The 20,026-nt window shown below is 38.1% G+C and overlaps 2 protein-coding genes across 6 annotated transcripts in view; one reads left to right on the top strand and one right to left on the bottom strand.

Moving 5' to 3' along the window:
* Positions 1 to 1,429: 1,429 nt before the first annotated feature.
* On the top strand, positions 1,430 to 14,433 carry LOC134806043 (translation initiation factor eIF2B subunit alpha). Its single transcript, XM_063779247.1, has 8 exons — positions 1,430 to 1,584; positions 1,659 to 1,760; positions 2,156 to 2,295; positions 6,873 to 6,989; positions 7,831 to 7,943; positions 8,463 to 8,607; positions 10,078 to 10,224; positions 14,282 to 14,433. The coding sequence occupies exons 1-8, from the start codon at positions 1,572 to 1,574 to the stop codon at positions 14,414 to 14,416; spliced, it is 912 nt and encodes a 303-aa protein (XP_063635317.1). The 5' UTR covers positions 1,430 to 1,571; the 3' UTR covers positions 14,417 to 14,433.
* Positions 14,434 to 14,731: 298 nt separating this feature from the next.
* Positions 14,732 to 20,026, bottom strand: part of LOC134806003 (tyrosine-protein kinase Fer) — a 69,533-nt gene continuing 64,238 nt past the window's right edge. For all 5 annotated transcript variants that reach the window (XM_063779191.1, XM_063779193.1, XM_063779188.1 and 2 more), the window contains 6 exons: positions 19,465 to 19,665; positions 18,889 to 19,065; positions 18,176 to 18,389; positions 17,255 to 17,530; positions 16,907 to 17,029; positions 14,732 to 16,733 (listed from right to left, as the gene is read on the bottom strand). In XM_063779191.1, coding sequence (XP_063635261.1) covers positions 16,597 to 16,733; positions 16,907 to 17,029; positions 17,255 to 17,530; positions 18,176 to 18,389; positions 18,889 to 19,065; positions 19,465 to 19,665 — 1,128 coding nt within the window. In that variant the 3' untranslated portion in view covers positions 14,732 to 16,596. The remainder of the gene's footprint in view (positions 16,734 to 16,906; positions 17,030 to 17,254; positions 17,531 to 18,175; positions 18,390 to 18,888; positions 19,066 to 19,464; positions 19,666 to 20,026) is intronic.

The following is a 20,026-nucleotide window of genomic DNA, read 5'->3' as shown; positions in this document are numbered from 1 at the left end:
GGGTAGTTTTAATTTTCATTTTGATATGTCATATTTTTTCTACTTGGTGGTAGATGGCGTAGACAGTTCCGTAATTCCGTTGATTCAATCTTCCTGCTATTAACTGCTATATAGCCAATGATAACTTATACCTAGCCACTTGCTTTGATATACAATAAATAGATAACGCACCCTTGTTTTTTGCATGTTTAGAATAAGCGTTAATAAATCATTCAATGACAGTGAAGGTGACCGAAACGCACCGCACCAGAATGTTGTATAGCACAGACCAACAGTATAATACAGAAGACAGTGGGTAGCTGAACAGTCTAAACTATTTTTGCAAGCTCTTATTCTTTCAGCAATAGAGTTTTAAGAATAGTCAAATGCTTGTTGTTAAATTTATTTCGAGCTACTCGAAGCTAGATGGCGTTGTGTCAAGTTTCCCACAATGCACTAACATTTAACTTCCTGTAACTAAATTATGTTTAATCATGACATTCATGACCTTTGTTACTGTTTTTGTAGCGCTAACAAAAACTGAGTAATTGGCGGAGACTCGCCGTACATCTGGGAACTTAACAAAAAATCTAAATCGGACTGAAATTTGTTAATGAGATAATTAAAATGCTCTAAGCGGTAACAAATTGTTGATAGCTTAACTAGGTTCAGTCGGTATTTTTGACATTAGTTGTTTTCCTAGTTAAGATCCATCGGGGTCGTAACACAGCAAAACCAAAGGTCTAAGTAGGTATCTTCTTCCCGAAAGGCATGTAATATTTTCTAAAGAAAAGAGTGTTACGAAGTTCTGGGATTATTTTCTTGATAAGGCGATACGGTGTTTTTAAATAATTTCACGGAACAGCGCCATCAAGCGTGCAATTCACAAACGAAAGGAAAATAATAAATCTGGGGTCATCATCCCGAAAAAATCTTTACTGTAGGTACATATGGTGCTACACATGTGCTAGTGCTACACACTAGTGCGGTAATAAGCACTTTCCATGCGTAAGGGGCCATATATATAGGTACTGTAAATCGTTGTACGATACAGGTGCGAATAGGTAATTCGCAACTCGTGTCGATTTCAAACAATCCCTTCGGTCTTTTTCAATTTATAACCACTCGTTGCGAATTTCCTACTTTCCGAACTTTTATCGTAAATAACTATTATAGCGCGATTCAGGATTCGGGTATCCGAAACAGGCGCCATCTAACGTGTTATTCGTAAACAAAAACTAAAAATCTGTGTGAGTCTGGGGTCATTACATTATCTAACGAAAAATCTAAATAAACGATTCAGGATTTTTAATACACGGAAAAGCGCCATCTTTCAAAATTTGAATATATTCCTTACCCATTATTAGAACGCAGCGCACTAGTAAGTCTAGTAAGATGTTGTTCCGAACGCAACCACAATCTGCTGTCACTGTCAAAGTGACATTTGCTTGACAACGTTAAAGCGACCTGACGAAATTTTGAAATAGGTTAAGAAAACTAAGATTCTAAACATTTAAAGTACATATTTTATATTATAGAAAATTAAAGAATTAATTCAGTATACTTTACATAATACTAGTGCTTAAATCACAATGAAAAAAGAAGGTAAGTCACCTACGAATGATTTCAAGCACCTTATTATGCTTAGATGTTTTTAATAAAACTTTTGTTAATTACAGAAGTACAAGACATTTTCTTGAAAATTTTGAGAGAAGAGGAAGATGTATCCGCTGGGGTTGCTGCAATCAGAACCTTGCTGACTGTTATAAAAACATATAAAGGTAGGATTTTATCTTACGCAAACATACAGTATTTATAATTTCAATTTGTAACAAAATACAGTCATATAAACATATTCATATGCCACGACAACTTGGTGTGCTTCAGGGCTATTACATAGCAGTAAAAAACCAGTTAACATTTTAGCAAGATTGTGTAATAGAAAAGAATGTGTAGATGTAGATTACAAAGAGAATTCACTTTACATTATCATGAATGCTCATATGGTCAATTTCTTTCAATTGTTTTGCATTAAAAAGTAGGCTATTAGTAATTTCACTATTTTCATACAAATTTAACTTGTATAATAGGAATGTATGCATTGTATAAAATTGTTAACAATTTGAAAGTTTTAGGTATAGTATGTCTCAACAGTAGAATATTACATTAATTGCAGTGGCAACAGTGCGCGAGCTAGACCTGAACCTGCAGCTGGCAGTGGATGCCATGCGCCACTGCGACCAGCCCGTCACCGCCATCTCCTCCGGCTGTGAGCTCTTCATGCGCTTCATCACATTTGCCAAACTTGACATGGAGGTTTGTAAGCGCTTACACTTTTTATGAAATATATGAATAGAATAGATTATTAAGTTCTGTAGAAACATTCTACTAACTTTATGGTCAACAATGATATTACCATTGAGGAGCTTTACAATGCTTCTTTTTATATTCAACAATGTTCGAGCTGGCAATACTGAATTCTGTTTTTCTCGCACTGCACACAGTAAAACTAAGCAATCTTGAAAATGCCTATGCTGATATGAAATAAACAAAATAAGAGTCTTAGAAATTATTAGCATATACAGGATGTCCCATAAGTGACACGTCACAGTGACACTGGAGGTAGGCCAGGCCAAGAGGAACCAAACCAACTTAACATGACCTCAGTAAAAGTGGCACGGTTTTTGAGTTATTGTCAAATTAAGGTTTTTCATGAATTTTGACCGTTTTTAACATTGTTAGTGCCAGTGTGCACTCGGAAAGGTCTCGAAGTTATTTTTTTTATGTGTACGGCATCATGAATAGTTAATTAAGATAACAGAATAGGTATTTTATCGATAAACAATGTAAAATGCAAAAAAGTACTGGTTTAATCTTGAATTAAATTCACAGCGAAACATTAGTTTCGACTTTGACCACCTGTCGTGAAAAAAAATTACTAAAAAAGTAATGAGCAAATAACGTCAAAATATTGAGCATGTTATGCAGATTCAAAAATGGTATAACACATGTACCTTCCTGCAAAAAATATGAATTATTATCATCTTTCGAAAGCCTCATAAAAAATAAGTGAAAACTAGGAACTCTGCAATCCGTCGCTACTTTTAGTAAAAATAACGATTTATGTTGAGATATCTAATTCTGGATTCAGAAGTAAAAAAAACGCCTATTCAGTATTTGCCGAATGCTTAAAAGAAAGAGATGGAAAATGGTTATGTCCCTTTGTAAGGATATCATTGAGTTGATAAAGGTTCAAAGTAAATAAAATACTGCAGGTTGAAGTTTAATCAATTTTTTAAAGTAATTTTATTTTAGAATAGGTGCTCGAATTGTTTTTCCCCGGCTCGTATGCACGCTTGGCACCGTCTTGTAAAACTTCAAGTTAATTTCCTTAAATTAATTTCGGATATGTTTCGTGCTGCCTCGAACATGCGCCGCCGTAGTTCCTCTTGGGACCTTATTGGCACGGAGTAAACTTTATCTTTTAAGCATTTTAAGCATCCCCAATGAAAAAAACCTAATGGGTTTAGGTCCGGGGAACGCGGCGGCCATGCCACTTGCCCCAATCGGCTGAGCCATCTGGGAATTTCTGTGTGAGGTGGTCGCGGACATCGCGAGCGTAGTGTTCTGGGCAGCCATCTTGCTGTGGTTCCAACTCCAGAAGATGGATCGGCCGACTGGTACCAGTGGCATGGCCTACGTTCCCCGGACCTAAATCCATTAGATTTTTTTATTGCGGATACTTAAAACATAAATTTTACTCCAACCCAATAAGGTCCTAAGAGGAACTACGACGGCATGTTCGAGGCAGCACGAAACATATCCGAAATTAATTTAAGATTAACTTGAAGTTTTACAAGACGGTGTCAAGCATGCATACGAGCCGGAGAAAAGCAATTCGAGCACCTATTGTAAAATTATTTAGGTAGGTAGGTTACCCTTTCAAACTTCAATCTGTATTATTTTCTTTGAACCTTTATCAACTCAATGATATCCTTAAAAAGGGAGATAAGCATTTTCCATCTCTTTCTTTTAGGCATTCGGCAAATACTGAATAGGCGTTTTTTTTTCTTTCTGTATCCAGAATGAAATATCTTAACATAAATCGTTATTTTTACTAAGTAGCACCGGATTGCAGATTTCCAAGTTTTAACTTATTTTTTATGAGGCTTTCGAAAGATGATAATAATTAATATTTAATTGCAGAAAGTTACATGTGTTATACCATTTTTAAATCTGCATAACATGCTCAATATTTTGACGTTATTTGCTCATTACTTTTCTAGTAATTTTTTTTCACGACAGGTGGTCAAATTCGAAATTAATGTTTCGCTGTGAATTTAATTCAAGATTAAACCAGTACTTTTTTACATTTTACATTGTTTATCGATAAAATACCTATTCTGTTATCTTAATTAACTATTCATGATGCCGTAAACATAAAAAAAACTAACTTCGAGACCTTTCCGAGTGCACACTGGCACTAACAATGTTAAAAACGGTCAAAATTCACGAAAAACCTTAATTTGGCAATAACTCGAAAACCGTGCCACTTTTACTGGGGTCATGTTAAGTTGGTGTGGGTCCTCTTGGCTTGGTCTACCTCCAGTGTCACTGTGACGTGTCACTTATGGGCATACATCGTTATCGCGGGAGCAAATATAAATGTATTAAAGAAGTGGTAAAACAGACTGCCCGTTTAGTAAAAACAGACCTTTCTGCCTACACATTATAAGCCTCCAAGAAGTTCATCATACATAGCACGAAGTTTTTGTTGCATAATGTTCATAAATCTTGCTTTACACTCTGTTAGTAAATAATGACCCGGAATCGACATATCAAATAAATATTCATGATTTATTTTGTACAACATTATTTAATTTTTGTTGATCTTAAGTGATTTTCGTAATATACGACATAAATTTTCTCTATGTTTTCTACTCTTAATCTGCGGCGTCGTGCAGTAAATATCCATTTTAATTGGCTAAATGATCTTTCGACTGCTACTGTTGTAATGGGTGCGTTTTTAAAACGACGGAAGTAATCAAATGTAGAACGATATATCGTTGAATCTAGTACTATCTCCTTCTCCGATATCAGTTCACACATTTTTTTCATAACTTCATATCCGGCATTTTTCTGCAAAACCACTTTGAACTTTTTTAAAATCTGTTTTCCATCTTTATTCAAAATTAATTTGGATATATGTTTGTATGTATTTTGTACTATGGTCAAACTTTCACTAAGAGATAGATTTTGGCACTGCAGTTTATTTATAGCATCTGGTATTACTTGCAGATACTTTGCTATGAAATTTACATCTTTTCGAACTTTTGCACTGAGTAAAGATTTTTTTGCTTTGACGATGCACTGTGCGTCTGAATTACGAAATGTGTCTATAACGCTTTTTATTTCATCAAAATACTTGTTGTAGTAAGTGGTAGCCTCGATCCATGTTCCCCAGCGAATAATTGTTGGGTTTGGAGGCAAAGGAATTCCATTAAACATTTCTCTTAATGCTTTTACTCTTTTCGGAGATTTGCGAAATACTTTCTTTACATTTGAAATTAATAGGTTAACTTCTGGAAAAAGAACACGAACTTGATCGGCAACTCTGTTAAGAGCATGGGCTAAACATGTAACATGGACAATGTTCGGAAAAAGTGTTTTCAAATTTCTGCCAGCTTTCAACATATACCCCACACCATCAGTCAATAACAACAACACCTTGTCATGCTTATTGTGACCAGGGCCCCACAAATCATCCAGGGCATTTTTTACAGTATTAGTTATACTGATATTGTTCGTTTCATTTAAACATTTGCTTGACAGCACGTGTGGAGTTCCAACATCATCTTCAAGCATAGCACCTACTATAACGTTAGCGATTTGACGACCTATAGCATCTGTGGTTTCATCAACACTTACATATATATACGCGTCTTTTAATTCGTCTCTAATTATATCCATCTCTTTGTCGTATAATTCATTCACGCAAGTCTGCCTCAGCAAACATTCTGAAGGGACCTGAACAGTTTTTTCAAATTTTCCAGATACACAATCTTCAATGAAATTTTTAAATACAGGGTTCTCTATTTGAGACCACGGTATGTTACAGCTTACTAGAAATTTTGTCAGTTCCAACCTAAAATCTTTTTTGAGAGAAGTGTGTCTTTCAGAGTTAAAATGACGTTTCACGGAAGATTTAGTTTTACAAAAACTAATATTGCACTTCGAGCAAAATAGATTTGTATCGCGAGCCTCTAGCTCAGGATAATCCTGTATAAACAACCCCACAAATTCATCACATGTTATTTTCCTTCGAGGCATTTTAAAGGCAACTTCTATTTGATTATGTTGTTACAAATAAAGATCAGTCAAGATTGACAAATGTCTAAATTGACTGATAAGGTTGCGTACCTAATAGGTAATCTTTTTAAGTACCAATTGATATTCATTGATATTCAATAAAATAATTATACATTTTAAGGTCGTAGGTATAAACGTTTCTCTATACGAATGTCATTTCTGTTTTTGACTGTTTTTTATAATCTTTCAGTATTGTCAAATCGTATTTGCTCCCGCGTTAACGATGTATGCTTATGGGACACCCTGTATAGTAAGCATAGCAGTTGTGAGACATCCATAGAACTTGCCTTGTACTTTATGTACATTTATTTTCTCAATATTGCCTGGTTCCATTATAGAAATTAGATATTGACAACTTTTTGGCCCACCACATTTTTTTGCCTTGTTTGGCATGGTTGGCAATGTTGAGAAATTACTCTATAAAATAAAATAAATTACAAATATTCTTCAGCTTCCCTACTGATCATTTTCTCGCAAAAACATAATGTTAATAATTTGGTAAAATGTAATTATGTTTGTTGCAGTCATTTGACAAGTGCCAGGAGATCATGCTAGAGCGGGGTAACGTGTTCTTACAAACGCTGCTCGAGGCGCGCGGCAAGGTCGCCGCTCAGGCACTGCCTTTCATCAGTGACGGATGTGTGAGTACCTGCTCTGTGAAACCGTCAGAGCAATGTCTGGCTGCTTCAAATGACATGAGTATTTCTGGGACAGTGCTACAAATTATCGGTAGCATACTTATCACCCTTATCACTCATTTCCAATTTAATGACAGTAGATACAGACTTACAGAGGCAAAGGGGAGGCTTAAGGTGTAATAAAGCATGATTTTGCCTTTATTACTCAGTATTTTAATCTGTGAAAGTCATCATGGGACTTGTTTTGTGTTTCATTGTTCTATGAAGTTTTGCTTGCTTGTTTTGTGTTTCATTGTTCTATGGAGTCCGAAGATCCGAAGATCTGACAGGGTGAGGAACACAGAGCTTCGCTCTAAAACCCGAGTTGTTGATGTTGGGGTGAAGACCGCCAGGCTACAGTGGGACTGGGCTGGACATGTCTGCCGGATGCATGATGACAGATGGGCCAAAATAGCCACTAGCTGGCATCCCCAGGGTAGTCGAGGCAGAGGCAGACCGAGAAAGAGATGGCGGGACGACCTGGATGCATTCCAGCGGGATTGGCGGGATCTTGCTCAGCACAGGGAGGACTGGAAAGGGAGAGGGGAGGCCTTTGCCCAGCAGTGGGACACACACATAGGCTAATAAAAAAGAATAAAAAAAATTAAGTTTTGACTAAATTTTAGCAAAATCAATAATTTTTTTGTTGACAATTTATATAAAATGGATACCTATGTACCATCGCCCACACTGTTAACTGTACATCGGTGGTCTTTATCCCTTTTGTAATAAGGTCCACCGATGTACAGTTAGGAATGTTGCTGTTTGTACTATGATGCATTTTCATATTATTTTCTTTTTTTAGAAAATATTGACACATTCAAGATCAAGAGTGGTACTGCAAGCCATGCTGGAAGCTGCTCAAGCCAACAAGAGGTTTCAAGTTTACGTCACCATGTCCGGCCCAGAGAATAGCGGGTTCGTATTATGTCCATTGAATATTTTATCTCCAATGCACTGGTTATGGCAGGTTAGACAAATGAGTCAAAATTTACATAAATACACAATAGTGTTAATATTTCCTGTAGTTTCGTAGGTAATAATAGATCCAATAGAGCAGGGGTCACCAAATAGCGGACCGCGGTCCGGATCCGGACCGCCGAACTATCTTATTTTGTAAACTCAAGTAGAAACGGACCGCAATGGTCATATTATTTTAAGAACCGGACCCCTAAAGAAACTAATTGGAGACCCGTGCAATAGAGTATTTCCATAGACGTAAGGAAGAGATCACGCAAGTATTAATTCGTCTTGTATAGATAAGAAACTGTCAACACCATTTTAAATTTTAGTTCATTATTTTTTTTATAAAAACTGTGTGTAGCATAGCATTCCATTGATTCACCATCCGGATAGATATAATAATCAACGAGCCTATTATTTTCTGAATTTCGAGACATATAAGTGAGTCTGACTGACTTGTCTTGTCTATTGTAGAGCTCTTATGGACAAGCAGCTGACGGCAGCGGGCGTGGACTCGACGCTGATCCTGGACGCGGCCGTGGGCTACATGCTGGAGCAGGTGGACATCGTCATGCTCGGCGCCGAGGGCGTCACCGAGAGCGGCGGCATCATCAACAAGGTACACTCGCGTTCAAATTAACAGGTGGCTAACGCTTAATAGGGATGATGACACATGTTGAATTTTACAACAAAATCTAGTAAAATAGATAGCAAATGAGCAATTTATCACAATATTGTGGATATTAAAAAAATATATGAAAATAATACAAAAGTACAGCACCAGAAAGTTTCAAAATTTTAGTTTTTTTTTCAACTTCCAAAAACGACAACAATAAGGATACGCAATATATCACCGACAAAATCGCAATTTTCTTGTTTTGTTCATACCACTCATACTTCAGGATGGACTCTCTGTGACCTTGACGTCACGGTCACATATCGTTTTGTTCGGGGCGTTTCGTGAGTGAAGTACGACTGTCGGACTTTGACTATCATTTCTGACTTTTGTATTGCTTTAATGCAATGGGTCCCATATAGACATTTGATCCTAAAAACAAACCTGATCGATTGATACTATAAATGAAAATTAGTCATCTAACCTTTTGACATTTAGATTTTATTCTAGAAATTCTAGACTAGTATTTTTTTATACAATCTTTTTAATGTTTGACGATTCTTTTGTGAAATTCTTAGTGTTAAATTTGATATGTATAATAATCCAATTTTATTATGGAATAATATTAACATCAATAAATTGCTCTGATAATTAGATTAAGATTAATTACGATTCATAAGAGCTTGTTGCTAGGCCTACATGAATAAAGTATATTTTTGATTTTGATTTTGATTTTATTGTAGTTTGTATTGAATTTTTACATGTTTCAATCAAGGGCCATGAAAAAAATTACACGGAAATTAGTAGAGATGCAACGGATAGTTGTTTGGCCGGATACCGGATACCGAATATCCGGCCTGGACCCTGGCCGAATATCCGGTATCCGGCCGCCGGATATTCGGCGGCGGAACTATACCTACATTTCGGTTTTTCAGGTCCGCATTCTGCAGGTTTGACCTGTTTCCCAGTAAACGTTCGCGCGAACTCATTTCTAGGTTCGAAATGAGTGCGCGTGCAAGTCAGTGGAATGATTAAATTGTTTTAAAAAAATAATCAAGTACGATTATGACCGTGTCTGTTTCTTAAATCCAATTTGTTTACACCGAAATCAAGCAATGATACTATCCGGTATCCGGCCGGATAGTAAAATAATGGCCGGATAGGCCGGATACCGGATAGTAACCGGATATCCGGTGCATCTCTAGAAATTAGACTATATTTGCAAGGTCGACTCCAACCAAAACCTTAAAAGGTTAAGTTGGTTTGATAGAAAGAAAATCCCGAAACATTTTTTTTTTTTTTCAGTTGTATCATGTTATGCATACCATAGCAGTATAATTTTATGATAAAAAAATAACTAGTGATAGGTATAGCCGAGGGTTCAGGCAAAAATAAATAAAAATAAATTTTTAAAGCTATTGGGATCGTTTTTCTGAAAAAGGCCATAACTTAATTTTGAATTTAAATCAACAGATCGGCACATACGGCCTGGCGATGGCAGCGCTAGAGCTGAAGAAACCCGTATACGTGCTCGCAGAAAGCTTTAAATTCTCAAGGATATACCCCCTCAACCAGCAGGACCTGCCCAAGGAGTTCAAGTATCTATCTAGCGTGCTAAAGGTAATTAGCAAAATTAACTTCTCTAGTCCACTTTAATATTTTAACGGGTCAACCACCTCGTGATCTTAAACTTGGCATTGACATTTTCACGACAATACAAAGCTGCTGCACCTTAGATACGGATCACGCTTGCTCCCTTGCACATTAGGGACTGTCATTTTGTTATATATTATGTCAGATATATGATAAAACTGAACTTGAACTTGACTTTGAACCTTTTGAACGCCAAACGGCGCATCCATTTGCCGTGCCACTGACGCCACGGGGGTAAAATTTAGTTTTGTGAATAAATAATGCCAACCTAAAAATGGGGTGATTTTCAGTAGATTTTCATCAAAAAACGATCGAACGTCAAATGCCGTCTTTGGCGTCGTTGTCACGATTTTGCGTTGACGTCATTTGCCGTCTGTGGCGTTTAAGGTGGATGTCTAGGGATGGGATGCCGATTATCAGCCAAAAGATGGCGTCAGTGTGCACGAATTGTGGATTTTCACCATTTCTCCCAAAATACAAAGTTTCAAAAGATGTGTTGATATGGGCGTAAACTATAAAAAATACTACATCCAAATCGAAACATGTTTAACTCAACAGTGTCTCATTTCGTTATTATCGGAATCCAACTGCAAAATATTGCAATTTCTTGCATTCACGCACACTTACATACCTAAAGTCAGTGTCAAATGTCAGTAGATTTGGAATGTTACAATAAAGCATCCTAGAGGGCGCAGTGCAGCGCATGAAATTTTAGTTTTTGTAAAAACAATTTAGAATTTAAATTCTTATTTGTGACATTGACAAGTAACTTGGAAGTAACTGAAATTTTCAGACGTTACTTGTCATGTGCTTGTGGCACCCACAACATCTGTTTTGATAAATTTAAGCTAGTGACAATGATTCTGGGTTCAAATCACGACGGTGCTTAATTTTTTTGTTTTTTTTTATTTTATGAAAAGTTTTATAATATTGTTATATACAGGATGGAAAAATCGAGTGCCACATGGATGGCAACTACCTACCTTAAATATTGTAAATAGCACATTTTGTGTAAAGGAGACTTTCCTTTGTTTTTAAAAACAATAAATTCTGCATTTAAGGATTTATGAAAAATCGCTTGCCTCAGTCGGGACTCGAACCGGTCAAATGTGTTAGTTTTCAATTTTCATGGCCTTCCGTTATTCTGATTGTATTTGTTATTTAGAGAAAAATGAACCTTATCAGTAACCCTTTCAATCTGCATCATAAAATACGGCACGTTATTTTTTGTCACATTTAACCGGTTCGAGTCCCGACTGAGGCAACCTAGTTTTCATAAATCCTTAAATGCAGAATTTATTGTTTTTAAAAACAAAGGAAAGTTTCCTTTACACAAAATGTGCTATTTACAATATTTAAGGTAGTTGCCATCCATGTGGCACTCGATTTTTCCACCCTGTATATTGTTATTTTTATTATGAATTGAAAATGACGCAAATTATTTTACCTAAAATTTCAAAAATGCTTTTAAGCTAGCTTAGTACTAACGTAACACTACTAAGCTGGCGTGTGAGTCACAGTTTTGGGGAAGTAATGAGAAACAGAAAAAATCAAAATATATTGTTCTTTAAACACAATAAAATATTCTGATTATGATGGGATGCGAACTCGTTTATTTAGGTACCTTATATATTGTTGTACAGTCGTCCACACTGTTAACTGTACATCGGTGGACATTATGCCTTTTGTAATAAGGTCCACTGATGTATAGTCAGGAGTGTTGCTGTGTGTACATAATTATAATTATGTTTCCTTACGTTTATACAGCAGTCAGCCTTACTTTCTGTACCTATCGTAAATATCGTAGTCATTGTTGGTCAGTCCTAAAATATATACCTAACTAAAGTAAGTGAGTATACCTTAACTTAAGTATACCGTACCTACATTTTATTAAAATTATACATAGTTACCATTTTACATAATCTCCTAATGTTGTTCCATCTAGATAGGATTTTAGAAAATGCAATGCTAAAGGATATTGAGAGCATTTCCACGCTGGATGACTATATGGTCAGCCTTTCCACCTTTTCTTATATATATGTATATTAAAACTAATGCAGAGTTAAAATAAATACTATTCATTATATTATTATTTAGAAACACAGTACTTAACCGTTTTAGTTAAGTTTTTAAAATGTACCTCCAACTTTTCGAGGACGACGTTGTCCCCGTTGTCTAAGAGAACTAAGAGCCCGACCCGACAACCACGGGGACTACGCCGTCGGAACGTTGGAACTCGGAGGTAAATTTTAAAAACATAATTATACGCAATTAGGTAAGTCCCGTTTGATAATAATCGTGTGATAAAAGAATAAGGTCATATAAAGCCAAAAAATGAAATAAAATAAATAAATAAATACAAAAATAAATGAGTCTTCGTTCGTGTTTTGAACTCAGTCATGCTGTTCAACTTATTAGACTTATACTCAATAGCTAAAAGCCACTAGACCATTTGACCATAGTAGACCCGGGCGAAAAATGCCTTCTTATTTAAGTAACCCATTACTGTCAAAGATATCAAGTTTGAATTGATTTGAAATATAATTTTTCATTGTCGACTTATTGACATCCAAACGTTGCGAGCATGTTGCCCTTTAAACCATTTGGCAACGTCGCGCGGGGAAATCTTCTAACAATGTAATATGTATGTCCTTTTATATTTTTATATTTATGAATTTATGATTATGAATTTATGACGATTCTTCTACTAATGTTGCAAATTGATTAAATTATCGAGAGAAAAATGCTAATGCAAAGAAAACAAGAAATATCCGTTTCATTTCTCATGCTATGAAAGAGGGTCATTGTTGTTGTAAAAGGTGTGCAGGAAATGATACGTTTCTGCACTAGAGCAGTTTAGGTTCCAATTCCAAGTACGATTTTATTATTCTTTTTACAATAAGCAATTGAAATTTGGGTATAAGTAAATGGATTTGTTATACAATTTCCATTCTGATATTTGACTCCCCATTCCATAAATAACGATACTTTTGGCCAAATTGTTAATTGAAAGTACCTACTCTCAAAAATACCTACTATAAAAATTTATTTAAAAAAACACATGCATTTTACTTTCTTCGTATGCGAAATGAAAAGTAGAGTGTTTTAACTCGGGTGAAAGGCAACATTTTTGAAAAAAATATCATCATGAAATGATCCCTTGGTTAACAATCTAATATTGTTATGCACAAGCAGAACATATAGAATCTTGTTTATTTACAAGATGACATTTTTCTCCACATACCTAATATATTTTTGAGAAAAATATAGCAAGGTACTTTAATTTAAAAATCATTGTTACAATAAATATAGGCTTTTCCAGAGAACATTTATATTTCTGCCGAAACGAAAGCAGAATTCACAAGGCTTTTCGGTGGACGACCATTACGCGAATGATTGTTTGGACTGACCTTTCTATTAAATGTATAGTTATATAAATGTATTTTATTGTATAATATAATAAGTTATATTAAATCTGGGAATGAAATTATATCAGAAAGGAGACTCTTAAATGAGTATACTCGTAACGTCATGCTTTGTGCATTAAATATATCTCCCTCTATTGAGTGAAAATAAAACAAAATACACAGGTAATCTGTGTTGCGGTTTTAAAGTGCCATCTGTTGCACCTTTGATAAATTAAAAATGATTGCTTGTCAAATGAAGTCGCCATGTTAGAATTACACCTATACTATAAGCATCACTCACACAAACAAGCAATGGAGCAAAATTTTACCAATATTCAATTCAAAGCCTTTTTTCTTAATAATATTAATCAAAATCTAGTATTTTTTTACGTTACGCGAAGACAGAAATATATATACTACCCAAACATTACATATACGAGTGAAGAAACCCTATATAATAGGAGCTATGGTGCCAAGAAAGTTTGTATGAAATTCGAGCAAGCAGAATCACCTTAAAAGGTTAACAAGTTCGTGGCAGTAAATGAGGCTTCTGTGCTGCCCCATTCTGTTCAGACACGCTCCCTATACGTTTATGCCGACAGACTTTATCTGTACAGAACGGCGCCGATCTGAGCAAGCAGCACCCGCTGGTGGACTACACGCCGCCCGCCTACATCACGCTGCTGTTCACCGACCTCGGCATCCTCACGCCCTCCGCCGTCAGCGACGAGCTCATTAAACTATATTTGTAATATATTTATTGTATATACAGGCTTGTTTTAGTTGTGTCCTCTGTACTCCTCGGAAAGTTACCAAAATTGCGAAATTTCCACTTTGAATTTTTTCGGAAACTTCTCATATTTTTACAAAATGAAAGTTTCCTTTGTTTCTTGTGAAGTTTTCGAGAACTTCTCCAACTTTTTGGAAAACTCCGCAATTTGCACATTTGTAGTCTTCTGTGTAAGCAAGGCAAACCTTGCCTTATGTATTGAGTAACTATTAAAAGTCACAAAATGAAGCTCTTATTTTAAATGCTCAACATTTTCTTAGGATAAAAAAAAACAAGCTTTTCCAATATTATCTGGCACATTTATTATGAAAAAAATATGTACAGTCAATTTGTTACCATTAAAATATAAAACGCAATATACTATAGCACTTACATTAATATTCATCTCACTTTGTGTTTTATAAACGTTAAATTCAAAAACTCTCATCACATATGCATGCACAAGATACTAGGCAAGACACATAAGATAATTATATAGAAAATAAAGTACACGGAAGCACTATACGAGTTATCACATTACATACCGAATTCCCGCGTTCATTTCTTAACATATATACTGACATAAACCATTTAACATGTGTTTTTATAACATCAAGATATACAAGGCACATAATGGAAGCACAGTGAAGTATTTTACTGAAACTACACAGCAATATCATAATAGAAATACAAATCTCATTACATAATATTCATACAATAAACAATATGAACTACACAATATTAATTGCATCAAACACTTATATATTTATTATGTGGAAGACTGTCTTAGTACAACTATATTTGAAAGATAATCTTCAGTCCTATATATGAAGACATTTTACTGACTACTGTCCGTGTCCTACTTGCTAGAAAGTACCATTCGAAAGAGATCATCACTCCGCGTCGTTCCAACAATACTAAACAACAAGTACCCTAACTGTACACATACACACATTATTCTTACAACTTACTTTATTCAAATAAAACAACGTTACATTTCATTTTTACAAACCGACGACGACGACACACGACGACGAATTTTTATATTTAAGCATGTTTTCACAAAGAGGTACAAGTATTCCTCTAAATTATTCCTAACTCTCGGTTCCATGGTATAATAATATACTCCGCCTGGTACTCTCTTCCGAGACTCGCGAACCACGTGACTGACACAAGCGTGACGTCATCTGAACCTGTGAACAGCATGATGACATTGATGACGCAGGCTTATGTCAGTCAGGTGGTTCGCGAGTCTCGGAAGAGAGTACCAGGGCGGAGTATATTATTATACCATGTCAATTTCAATAGAATCTGGCCATTATTACATCTTGCTGCAAACTTTCAAAAATTTTCTTGGCCAAACATTTTTAAAAGGTAGTATAATTAATATAATTGTCAATTAATCCAAACAATATCATTGAAAATACACATTCACTTATCACATTGCAAGGTTTTCTCAGAATAATTTCTATGAATGAAATGAATAGGTTATTACAAATAGAAAATATACTATATCAATTCAATGTCAACATTTTGGTCATTTGCATCACTTTGAATTGTACAAACTTTACTTAACTGACCATTATTATTTATTTTTGTCACATAAGGTTCACGAAAGGTCAATTAACTAGAAATTGGATTTAAGTGCTAAATAAAGTAAAGGAGCACTTTCGGAAAATAGTTCCTAGTGATCGTTTCTTACCTATCTGTACCGTTTTACTGCATTGACGGTCGTACGGTGCGATCTCCAAGTCCCAAGTCCTTTATATCAACACCATAGTCTAATAAAACATGGTCTTCTCTTCCCAGAGTGACACAGGCCTACGTCACAATAACATGGCCGCTATATATAGCGCTATCGCATATTATCATATAGCGCTGTCGCATGATGACGTAGGCTTGTGTCAGTTAGGTGACCTAGAAAAGACGGGAAGAGAGTACCAGGCGGAGTATATTATTATACCATGTATCAACACTAGGCTACTTATATATTCTCTGTGGTCTGGATATAGATGCATTAACAGCGCTATCATTAGATATGTGAACGTCACGGCCACGAGGCGAACGGTCGCCGATGCAGTCCCCACTGCAGTTATCCGCTCTGGGCTCTAGCACCAGTAGCGTAATGTAAGATACATGATTGGCATAGCCCGTAGGACAGGGCTATCTGTTGTAGATGTTGTCGATGGCGGTGAAGAGCTGGTGGAAGTGCGGCCGCTTGTCGGGCTCGTACTCCCAGCAGCGCAGCATCAGCGCGTACACGTCCTCGCCGCAGCCCTCGGGCGCCGGCATGCGGTACCCTGCAACATGCAACATCAAACACTTACTCACTAAACGAGGCCAAACTGGGTGCTTATATGGAAATGTGTTTAACGAAAAACAAATCATTTGTATTATCAAGTGGTGTCAGAACTATGTTACGAGTATTGAGCGTCAGCCAAGTGTATGAATGTTAGAATTAGATGGAGCGTACCCGAATCGATCTTCTCTCGAGCCCGCGAGTTGGTCATGCCGGCGTAGGGCGTCTCGCCCTTGGAGAAGATCTCCCACATCAGCACGCCGTAGCTCCACACGTCGCACAGGGACGTGTACTTGCCTGGAACACGACAATGTTCTATTTAATACACGTTAAGACTTGCTTTGACGCCGTCAGACCGGGAGTGATCGGCGTAGCAAGTCACGCTAATTCGGTGTTAGAAAGATATGGCAAATGTACAGTAGATGTATTTTATTTGGGATCTCTTTCCGAGCCATTGACAAACTGGCCATAAGGAAGGCTGTAAGGGAAATTGTATGCGGTCAGAATAGTTGATATACTAACCATAATTCAAGGCCTCCGGCGCCGTCCACTTAATCGGTATCTGCTTCATGCCCCCCGACACGATATACTCCTCTTCCTCTCTTGACATTCCGAAGTCTGAGATCTTCACCGCGTGGTCGTCTCCAACCAAACAGTTCCTCGCGGCCAGGTCCCGGTGGATGCAGTTCTTGGACTCGAGGTAGCGCATGCCGGCGGCGGCGTCGCGGCACATGGCCAGCAGGGCGCGCGACCCGAGCGACGAGGCGCGTTGACGGAGGAACGTTAGCAGGGAACCACCTGGGAAAAGTTTGTTCGGTTACATATTTATTTACTTATGTACTAACTCCTTACATTGTATTATAAATTAAGGACATTGTATGAAAAACACCAACGTTGCTATAAAACGTGACGCAATCTCGATTCTTGAAATATCTCAGATCTCGAAAGTTCGATCTATGGAGACGTCGAGACGATGGATTAACTGCTCAATGCATACCGTGATTAGTTGTGTAACTTTTTGGCGAACAGGTATAACAGCAAATACCGGTCGGGGACGGACTCATCCGACTGGCGATGCGGGCTGCGATCTTATCGTCTGGACGGTGACGATGGCGGCGAGCGGCGCGGTCACACCGCTGCCCGCACCGGCGATCGCGAGTGTCCAGTCTGCGGCCTTCGGTATTCGGTATTTCCCATCCCATTCGTCTTTAAAACATTACTTGAGATCAGCTACATGACTATCCTGATGTTGGGATGGGACCGCTCCAAGATCCTCAGATCTTGAATTCTTCCAGGAAGGTCCGCTTCTGTTCCTTTATCACGATGGGCTGCTTCTGCACGGCGATGCCGAGGAGCCTCACGATGTTAGGGTGTTGGTACTACATACTTGGGGACCCTGTCTTCTTGTTGGAAGGGCCGCTTACACTACTCGGAGCCACTTACCTGAGACCAGCTCCATGACTATCATGATAGGCTGCTTCTGTACTGCGATGCCGATGAGCCGCACGATGTTGGGGTGCTGGTACTGCTTGAGAATTCTTCCCTCTTGCAGGAAGGTCCGCTTCTGCTCCTCCGGCAGCGCTACGCGACATGTCTTCACCGCCACGTCCTGCCCTGTCGTCTTTAGCCGCGCCTTGTATACGTCGCCGAAGTTGCCCTGTCAATCATTAAGTAACTGTTAGGAAATATTATCCGAAAAAATGGTTGGCGTTAGTATCTGTTCAATGATTTAGAGTTAGCCGTAACTTTTTTCGATATTTCTGCAAATAAATTAACTACAATTCTTGATGCAAGGACCGAATCATGGTAAGCGACTCAAATACTGAAAACATGTCAAACATGAACAAAATGCCGACCTGTCCAAACGAGTAGCTAAAGAAAGGTTACAAACAATGTCGGCACGATAAGCTTAGGCTTGTTCATAATCATATATTATAATGCAGGCGCACCGTCGGGTTTCATCTAATAACTGCACATGGTAATTGTTGCGCTCCCGCTGCTGCCAGCTCCTTGTCTAGCGCCACTTGCACCATCCCACTAACCTGGGGCTAACCGGTTAAACCAGGTAATCCAGTGTCAAATTGTACTGGTAACCATGGCAACTCCAGGTTTAACCGGTTAACCCCCGGGTTAGTGAATGGTGCAAGTGGCCTTACCCGTCCGATCTTGTCCAGCAGCTGCACGTCGTCGTTGTTGAGCTCCCAGGTCTCGCGCGGCACGGCGCGGCGCAGCAGCGCGCCGGAGCGCGCGGTGACGGGCACGCCGCTGGTGCGCTGCCACGCGATCAGCTCCGCCACCGACGGGAACGCCGCGCCCTCGAACCTGTAGTGACCCTGGAACAAACGCAACTCTACTTATAGGGTATAAATAATCATTCAAACATTTGTAACAAGGAGCGTTTCAACAAGGGTACAGTATATATTCGATATTTCAGTACAACCATATAATCAAGTATTTTTGCGTACTTGTGTAGTACACATCTCACTTTTTTCAGACGGGCGAAGACATAAAATAAAATAAATAGTTGATTTGATTCTTTTCGGTTCAGAAGTGACTGGAAGTGTAAAGTGGTTTCTGATAGTTGATTTCGGAAATTTATTTTTAAACTTTTGTAAATGGATTCTTCTGGCGAGGCGTGCACGTGATTGTGCTGGCCCCAGTACACGTACAGCACCAACTGCCACGCAGATTGCGCACGGTCTCTCCACTACCAGTATACCACGATGACGTACCTCCGGCGTGGTCTGCACGATGAAGTGCTTGTGCTGCCCCCAGCAGACGGACAGCACTAGTTGCCGGGCGTGGTTGCGCGTGGTCTCGCGCACGAGGTAGTCGCCGTCGGCGCGCAGCAGCCGCACCACCTCCTCGCGCGGCAGCACGCCGTGGAACCACTCCTGCTCCACCAGCGACCGCTCCGCCTCCAGCGTGCCCACCTGCCAATCCCACTGCACATGACTACAAGCATTGGTTAAGAAAAATAAAGCATCTTTAGCAATGTGGACCTGCTATGTTTTGGACCTGATTTGAACACGATGTGCTTCCTCGAGTATACTTAATAGATGTTCATTAAACATACTTACATATATTATAATAAAGCGATAACAAGTAACTAGGTATGCGCATGCTTCCGAAGTTACCGTACATTGTCACAGATATACGCCTGCAATACAACAGGCATACATCACTCAGCACGCTAGTGATCAGTGTTCAGCTCCCTAAGTATATAAATAAACCTAATGACACCCTTTTTCTCACATTAATTGTAAGTAATTAACTAGGTATTTCATAGAAAGG

Source organism: Cydia splendana, chromosome 2 (assembly GCF_910591565.1).
Source record: "Cydia splendana chromosome 2, ilCydSple1.2, whole genome shotgun sequence".
NCBI lineage: Eukaryota > Metazoa > Arthropoda > Insecta > Lepidoptera > Tortricidae > Cydia > Cydia splendana.
This window is presented reverse-complemented; position numbering and strand designations above follow the sequence as displayed.

Excerpts from the sequence above, each read along its gene's own strand:
- LOC134806043 (XM_063779247.1), top strand. Across the intron at positions 2,296-6,872 it reads TTGCCAAACTTGACATGGAG|TCATTTGACAAGTGCCAGGA; the intron begins GTTTGTAAGCGC and ends TGTTTGTTGCAG. Across the intron at positions 10,225-14,281 it reads ATCTATCTAGCGTGCTAAAG|AACGGCGCCGATCTGAGCAA; the intron begins GTAATTAGCAAA and ends TTATCTGTACAG.